Source organism: Phyllobates terribilis, unplaced genomic scaffold (assembly GCF_046119375.1).
Source record: "Phyllobates terribilis strain yellow unplaced genomic scaffold, ASM4611937v1 Scaffold_3__8_contigs__length_932513732, whole genome shotgun sequence".
NCBI classification, from domain to species: domain Eukaryota; kingdom Metazoa; phylum Chordata; class Amphibia; order Anura; family Dendrobatidae; genus Phyllobates; species Phyllobates terribilis.
This window is the reverse complement of record NW_027362763.1, coordinates 376,178,558-376,187,479: the sequence shown is the minus strand read 5'-3', so window position 1 is coordinate 376,187,479 and position 8,922 is coordinate 376,178,558. Positions and strand designations below refer to the sequence as shown.

Here is an 8,922-nt window from a genome sequence, read left to right as displayed (position 1 = left end):
TTCAAAACAGAATAGCTCTGGATATGTTACTTGCAGAGAAAGGAGGGGTATGTAAAATGATAAATGAGTTTGTAAAGTTAATATCCATATTTCTGTGTTAGGGGTGGCCCTCGATTACCCAGTCACTAGATCTTTTAGGGTCTCCACTCCTCTCCTGTAGGTCTTCGTACGAGTTAGATTTAGGAACGTCGGTGGGTCTGTCTAAAAGGGATGGGGCGCCCGTCACATCGTAGGGTTCCAGAATAGCCTTACCATAGGGTCAATCTCTTCTCCCCCTCTGATTTTTAGCATATGGATATTAAAAGCAAATAATTGATTTTAGGGGGGGTTTGTCAAGGTAAAATATATATTATAGAAAATCAATTAGTGTCTTTTAATAGATGACCTAATCAATGTGAATCAATATAGCGATGATGGAATAATCTATGTCTATGTATGTATGCAAATGTGTATATGCATATGGATTATGTTAATATTTAATGAATATATAACTAACAGCTTCTGTTCTAAATTGTAGACACGAACAACTAAATTATTTCCTGGGAATGATGTATGCATGTGCACGGCTGATAGAGAGATTCATGTCTTGTTGGCAAAGATGGCGCTGAGGGGCGAACTCACCTCCTCCATCGGAATTCCTAAGGCGTTACTCAAACCAAGAGATACATAGATGGACAAATTACAGCGTGCAAAGTTATCAGAAAAGAGCAATAAATTTTACTAATCCCACCTAGAAGGAGAATGCTATTTAACCCCATGTCTACGTAATAAAGTATGCCATTTTGCATGGTTCAGTTTCTGAGTGAAATTTTTCAACCAGATTAGCAGATTTGGTTAATTAGCTTCTCTGCATACACTCGGACAGCCTTAATTTGGAGGAGAGCAGTTACCTAGTGTATCTTAAATTGGTGTAACCTTCACATCTAAACATCACATTAGACCGTCAAATGTGTTTGAATTAGTATTTATCTGCAGATCAGCACTATGACTGCAAGAAAAAAATCATGCTTCATTGAAACTGTGATTTAACTGCATGACAAGCTGGGGTACAAAGAAACATTCGATTTGTCATGTGTCGTTAAAAACAGACCTATTGTTTAAATCAAATTTTATGTTCAAGGGAACCCATTATCAAAAGAAATTATTACATTAAGATTTTCTGAAAACGCAGGATCACCCGGTTGGAACCCATTTTCAACGAATGGATGTAAAGACTGAATTTAATACAAACATCTGCAGCCAAACCTTATACTTTCCATATGTAAATAATTTAATTACAATTTAGCCTCCTTCCAGCTGCATAGCTTGCGTAGGTCCTGCTTCTTGACAGATCACATTTTTAACACAGGAAATATAATTGTCAAGTCTCTGTTCACCGACAATTTATTTTATTACTTTATTTATGGCACAAGCCCATCTGATTCTGATAGAACCTCAAATGTGCCAAACGATTTCAAAAGCTCCATTTACACATATATTCACATTCAAATCACAATTTACAATTAATACATTATTGCAGATACTCATTTCACACCGGCAACTTAAATGGGATTTGTCTGTGTGCAGTAATGAAATGTTCCTTCTCGGTTAGATGCCAGGCTTACACCTACAAGCCGTATCACTTAATCGTTAAAGCTGGTTGTCAGACAGTATACAAGGCGTCACAAGGCTGATTCTTAAGGCTGCAGTGGAAACAGATTATCACTTTACAGACATACACAAGATCAGAGTTCAATTTAAGATTTCGCACTTCTGATGTCAGTGTTACGCTGCCGCTGGTTGACCTATTCTATAGAAATCCTGGCACAATGGTGGCAACATATACCTTTATATGACACTAATTTTACATTACATTGCCACATACATGTCAGCAAGACTTTTAGTGTTAATAGGTGCAATGCTCTGTTACTTACTGGCACGATAATAAGGCTATACTTATGTTTGTTATACTGCTGAGGTAGAGCGTTAATTACGAATAACCAAAAACTGATTAAAGTGGAATAAGGTCCCTCTTACAATCCACAGTTGGTGCATACACCAAGGGGAAGTCTTATTTATAACTCTGCAGTGAAGCAAATGGAACTTTCCTGTAATTTTATGTTCATTGCAACGATTGTGTAAAAAAAAAAAAAAAAAAAAAAAAAAAAATTCAACGAAAAAATGATTATAATAGAACCACCACGTTTAAAAGGACGAGCCTAGAATGATTACCAATAGAAAATAATAATGTCAACCATGATCAGAGTATAAAATGTATGTATACATTTCCACAGTATAAGCGCTCATCAAAGCATACAAAAATATCCAAGTCAGTGCAAAAAAACCCCTAAAATAATGATAGCCAACATGTTTGATAGAGGACTTCAAACACTGGTCCGCAAGGATGAGAAGGATTCTATTGCAGGTGCAGGAAGCTCTAAGTGATACTGTAAAGCAGCCAACACTGTTCAAAAATTACACATAAAACCCTACTACATTGTCAAATCAGTGTCAAAAACATTTCCATGTCTTAAGGAAGGTTTCATCACTGAAATACATACTCCCCATATAGAAAACTGATGCCAACTACTCTCAAAAGGGTTACCCAGGACTATTTCATTCTTTCACTATGGGCCTAAGAACAGGCAGGTAGTTACTACTTACCTAACTACAGCACACAGCTATCACAGACCGCTCCTGCCGGCGATTCAGCAGCTTCCACTGACGTCACGTTGACAGAGGAGCAGCTTCTCTTCCACTCTGCTCTGTTAACAGGGCCTGACTTCCGACGTCATGCTGATTGACAACCAGCTCCCGCAGCCTAATCAACATCACATCGGCAATCATGCCCCATTGGCAGAGCAGCCCAGAAGAGCTTCTCTGTTGATGTGGAGCAGCCAAATCGCTGGCAGGAGCAGTCGGTGACCGCTATGAGTTGGCATTGTGTAGAACAGGCAGGTAGCTGCCGCTGTTAGCAAGTACCTTTCTTAATTTCTAGACCCATAGTAAAAAAAAAAAAAAAAAAAAAAAGAAGAAAAATAGTCCTGGAAATCCCATTAAGGTGTTGCATCACACACGGAAAATGCAAAGCATCTGCACTTCTAAATGTTGAAAAAGTGTAATTGCACTCCCTGTGTGCCCGCTTTCGATCATGGCATAAGTTGTTCACTCAATGAAGTGAAAAAACGGGCACATAATGACAGCTGTCTCTTAAAAAGGAGTTCAAAATAACGTGCTCCCCATTACTCCTTTAAAAAGGCACATCTTGGTGGCACATATGCCCAAAGGAATTCTAAAAATCCAGACTTCCTACATCCTAAAAAAATAGCATATGTACCGTACTCAAATGTATGCTAATAAAATAATTTTTGCAACTTACTGCACATTTTTTTTCAAATATACACCAGTAAAGCTGCCAAAACATAAAAAGTACAATTTTCACATAAAACTATGTCATTTATCTCTAAAAGGTCCACACAAAAAAAGTGATAAAATATACTCCAGAAGTTAAAAAATAAAGATATTTCCAAATGTAAAATTACAACTGAACAGTAGTGTAGTACTAGGTCTTAAAAACAAGATTGGTAAAATATAAAATTACAGCATTAAGTTAGAAGTTCACAGATGCAAACATCTGGTTGATATAAGGCACTTCCTGTTCAGATTTGCAGCATCTCAACAAAAGTAGTAAAAGGAGGGATGATGATTATGTTCTGGTAAATACAAGAGGCTGGGTGTGGTCCCGGGAGACATCGCAACAGTAAGGGAAGACACAGGAGGTAAGATGGAGGTGGCACTCTATACAGACGTGGTCAATCTGTCAACGGAGTTATTGACCTCATTTTTGTTAGAGTCCAGGCCTTTAGCAGCATTCATAGTTGTACGCAGGTTCTCGACAGTCTTTTTCATGGTCTTCAGCTCACCTGGGTGCGGAGTAGCACGTCTCAGAAGAGTTGCCTTAAAGAGAGGATACAGATTTAATGGTATCAGTGTAATCCAGGAGAGGAGAGAGATTTGTGCGGCTTTTACAGATTAGCTATAGAGGATTGCCTACTTAACCAGCAAACTGAGATATCGTCTAAAAGGGAATCTGTCAGTAGGATCATCTCTCCTAAGCAGCATATGTAGATCATAGAAAGTTGAAAGAAAAAATAACTTGATATCTGCGATCGGATGACTTATTCCAGAAAAATATACATTTTCCTTAATATGTAAATGATTTGTTAAGATCGTTGAGCCGGACACAGATCTTCCTGTGCTTGTTTTAAAATTAAATTAAATAGGGCATTACCACTGTGAGACATATAATGACTGACCGTTTGCTCTCCTGTGCTACATTTCTCACACTGTTAACTTTCTCCTTCATTTAAAATAACCTCTGGAGACATTCTCATGGACATCAGTGTCTGGACGATAGATCTTAACAGCTCATTTGCACATTAAGAAAAAGAAAAAAAAAAGATTTTGGAAAAAGATCTGATCGCAGATATCGAGGTATAATTTTATATGACCTACATGCCCATATAGACGGCTTAGGAGGGTTGATCCTACTGACAGATTCCTCTAAAACTATTAAAGAAAGTTATGGACACAGAAATAGAAGACATGTTAGGGGAATTTTTGGTGCTCTGATGAGAAATCGGCAAAAGGGGATTTCTTAAAATCAACCAAATCCAGTAATAGCAGTAATTCTCATGAAGCCACCTCAGATGTACATTTTGTACAAGGTGAACTAGACCAGTGAATACACCCTCATCACCTATATTGGTGAGATGTCAGGGGAATAAGGAAACAGACAACTGAACCTAAAGTAAGTATTCAGACATTAGTTGATCTATAAGCTCTAGACTGGAGTTTCCCAAACTCCAGTCCTCACGGCCTCCAACAGATCAGGTTTTCAGGATTTCCTTAGTATTCTTACACATGTGGTGGAATTATTATTAAGGCAGAAATTGCAACAGACTTTCTCACCTGTGCAATACTAAGGAAATCCTGAAAACATGATTTGTTGGGGGCCGTGAGGACGGGGTTTGGGACATACTACTCTAGACGGTCATACATTATTGGTTACAGAATCTGGATAAAAGAACATTAAATTGAAATTGAAAGGTACCGTTTCTTCCTCCTCATCTTCTTTCTCATCATCCAAGAATCGTATGGCACTTATTCTATTCATTGCTCGCTCATTCCAAGTGTCATCGGACATATCATTAACCAGACTCTCAAAGGCCCCACATCTTGGTAAATTGTCTATGGCAGAACATATTCCAATGAAAAGTAAATTAAAGAACATAGAAATCTGTTTTGTGTTTTCTTATTCAAGTAAGTTGCTAAAAACAGACAAGTTAGGACACAAGCTAAGGAAGACCACTCCTGTGTTAAGTATTACTTTAAATTATGATTAACCATAATCAAGTGATTTATGTAAATGCAAATCATAACAGTGGTACCCTTTGTAGTCTTATGAGGTGTTGAAAAAATGGTGCAAGATAAGAATGCTTTCAAAAACAGAAGTACTATACAGTGTGCACTCTTATTAGACAATTAATATTTTGATGGGACAGCGAGGGGGAAGGCAGCACGTCCATCTGGTAAATAAAATAAATGTTTATTCAAAATCCATTAAAACAAACAATGTCCATGGAAACCATTAAAAACTGATTCATTTCTGGTGAAAACGCCTTCAATCATAGTAAGTATATAGTACTATGATTGTGAGGGAGTTTGTGAGCCAGCTTTTAACATTTTTCCATGGACATTGTTCACTTTAATGGATTTTGAATAAACATTTATTTTAAATTACCGGATGAACGTGCTGCCTTCCCCCTCCTCCTGTGCATTGCTGTGGATCTAGCACCCAACGGTCACAAGTTTCCCGACTTTGCGAATAACGGGCAAATGTGGTGAGCTCCTTGTAATAAAGTTGTATTTTGATAACTTTACAATTGAACAACTACAGTGCTGTCAGTCAATCCAAAGGGTTAATAAACCTGAAAACTTGAATATATAAGAAAATAAAAGTGAGGTTTTCTCGCTCTTAGGAGAATATGTGTGTGCATAAGTACTCGCGTGAGAATTATTACGCAATTAAATAAAAAAAGTAAATTTTCCTATTTCAGTTCTTTATTCTCATCTATTCAAGTTAAAAAAAAAACAAAACAACTCAAATATATACATCGGACGTTTAAAAAAAAAAAAAAAAAAAAAAAAAAAAATAATAATAATAATAGCGGTGCCCAATAAAGTCCCCCTTCTTTTCAATAAGGGTCATAAACCTTCCATCCATGGAGTCTGACAGTTTCTTAATCTGTTTACGATCAACTTTTACTTCCGCACCAACCACAGCTGCTCAGATATTGTTCAGCGAGGTGTACGATTTTCCTTCACCGGAAATCTCCCGTTTAACAAGGACCCCCAAGATCTCAATAGGGCTTAGGTCGGTTGAGGAAGGGGAACATACCATTCTCTCATCTTTAAGGCCTTTAATGGCAGCCAAGCTGTGCAGCACTTCAATACAAGCATTGTCTTGCATAAAAATAACGTTTTTTTGAAAAATGCAAACTTTTTCCTGTGCCACGGCTTGAAGAAAGTGTCTTCTAAAATCTGGCAATTGGTTTGGGAGTTGATTTTGAATCCGTCTTCAACCCAAAAAGGTCCAACTACCTAATCTTTAATAATAACAACAGGTAATAACAGTACTCCTCCCCCACCTTGCTGCTTGCATTTGAGTAGAACTGAAAGTCTATGCCCATCCATCTGGTCCATCAAGTGTCACTCAACTCATCAGTCCATAAAACCTTTGAAAAATCTGTTTTGAAATATTTCTTTACCCAGTCATGAAGTTTCAACTTCTGTGTCCTCTTCAGTGGTGGTCAGGTTTCAGCCTTTCTTACCTTGGCCACATCTCTGAGCACTGAACACCTTGTACTTCTGGGCACTCCAGGAAGGTTGTAGTTGTGGAATAGGACAACACTGGAGGATAAAGAACTCCTGGTCGCTTCATCTTTGACTGCCAAAGGTTTGAGAAGAATCAATGTGCGACTTTTTCTCTAAACATATTTTTTGCAACAAAACTTTTGATGGTTCTGTGATCACGCCCCAATATCGTAACAAATTTAAGAGTGCAGCATCCCTCTAAGACATAACAATTTTTGACTTTTCGGCAGGGCTGTGGAGTCGGTAAGCCAAACCTCCGACTCCTCAATTTCCATGACACCGACTCCCTCATAAATGGCTCATGTTTAAGTGATAAATTTACTGTAGCACAGATTAATCTCAGCTAAAAGTATAGATCCTTCATTTTATACAAACTCCACCAAAATGGGCTCCAACTCCGAGACTCTGACTCCACAGTCCTGCTTTTCAGAGTCCGTTAAATATTTTTTAGCTTACTTTTCTTGAGTAAAACAAGCTGCCTAATAATTCTGCACACCTTGATAAAGGGTGTTGTATCCTTAGGCCTCACACGCCCTCATTACACAAATACACATTACCTGATCTGCTTTACAACAATAAAAATTCAAGTTTACACAGCATAGAGTAGGAAAAAATGCATATAAATGCTGAAAGTACTCACTTGCCTAATAATTCTGCACACCATGTAAATTTATTTTACCAATTAAAATACGAAATGAACGGACATAAAAAAATTGAAATCAATATTTGCCTTCAATTTTTGCCTACAAAGTCAGGGATTTTGTCAGGTGCATGAGCAACCAATTACACCAAACAAGTCATTTTGTTATGTAGGTTGAAACACAGTCAAGAGAAACTGTGTAGGAGGCTTAAAACTGGGTGAGGAACAACCAAACTCTGTTACAAAGTTGAGGCAAGACTGAGCACAGCAACAAGACCCAAGATATCAAAGCAGACTGGTGTTTCAAGATGCGTCTTCAAAAAAGCTTGAACAGCACATCAAGAAATGGGCAATGTTGAAAACCGTAGATGCATTTGTCTTCAGAGGATACTTGGTGCAACAGATGAAAGACACATTGCGCTTAGTTCCCTTCAAAAAATCTAAATAGATCCAGTAAAGTAATCAGTTTAGTGTTTTCCGTAGGACCCAGCTACACCATCTACTGTTCAAAGTCTAGCCAGAATTGGTCTTCATGGAAGAATTGCAAAAAAACAAAAAACATACCATTGAAATGGAAACCATGCCTAACAATTCAACTATACACAAAAACATAAGAACTAGGGTACAGAAAAATGACAGCCTGTGCTCTGCACTAAATATTTGGCTGTAACAGAAGGCAGTTTGTTCCCCGAGGAGCTAGTGAGCAGCACAATGAGAGTCTTCAGGCAACAGTGAAGCATGGTGGGGGATCCTTGCAAGTTTGGGGCAGCATTTCAGCAAATGAAGTTGTTGAATTAATCAGGAGTAATGAGGTCTTCAATGTTGAGAAATGCAGGCAGTTACTTTTCCATCTTGCAAAACCATTGAAGGTGTTTGGTTGGTTCCAAAATTTATTCTGCAACAGGATAACTACCCAAAAACATACAGCCAATGTCATCAAGAACCATCTTCACTTAGCATTTTGCGTATTGATAAAAATAAACTATTAACACTTCTATTTTCAAAGCATTCTTAGCTTGCAAAAGTTTCACGCAAGTGTGAAGAAATGCTGCACTGTACATGATGGCGGGGGTGATAGCATTAGGAAAGCGCTCAGGAGCTGAACGCTCTCCACACACAGCTTGCGCTATAAAAGAAAAACCCAACGAAACATGGCAGAACTGCATTTTTTTTCACAATTTCACAATGAATGGTGTAATTCTAAACTACATTATACATCTGGAAGAACCCTTTCCTCGAGCCAGGGAGCAGCAGCTTTCCATGCTTCTATAGGTGCTGTGGCTGCACATAAACACGTTTAGGCTAGCGCTACCACCACTATCACTTCCCCAGACGATATTACTGAGAGGGGCTGAGAGCCTGATTCC

At 38.1% G+C, this 8,922-nt stretch overlaps 1 protein-coding gene across 1 annotated transcript in view; it reads right to left on the bottom strand.

The window, feature by feature from the left end:
• Positions 1-2,122: 2,122 nt before the first annotated feature.
• The window catches only part of LRRC1 (leucine rich repeat containing 1), a 196,218-nt gene continuing 189,418 nt past the window's right edge, over positions 2,123-8,922 (bottom strand). Inside the window, exons 13-14 of the mRNA XM_073675417.1 lie at positions 5,093-5,229; positions 2,123-3,936 (exon numbers count right to left, since the gene is read on the bottom strand). Of these exons, the coding sequence (XP_073531518.1) occupies positions 3,778-3,936; positions 5,093-5,229 (296 nt within the window). The 3' untranslated portion in view covers positions 2,123-3,777. The remainder of the gene's footprint in view (positions 3,937-5,092; positions 5,230-8,922) is intronic.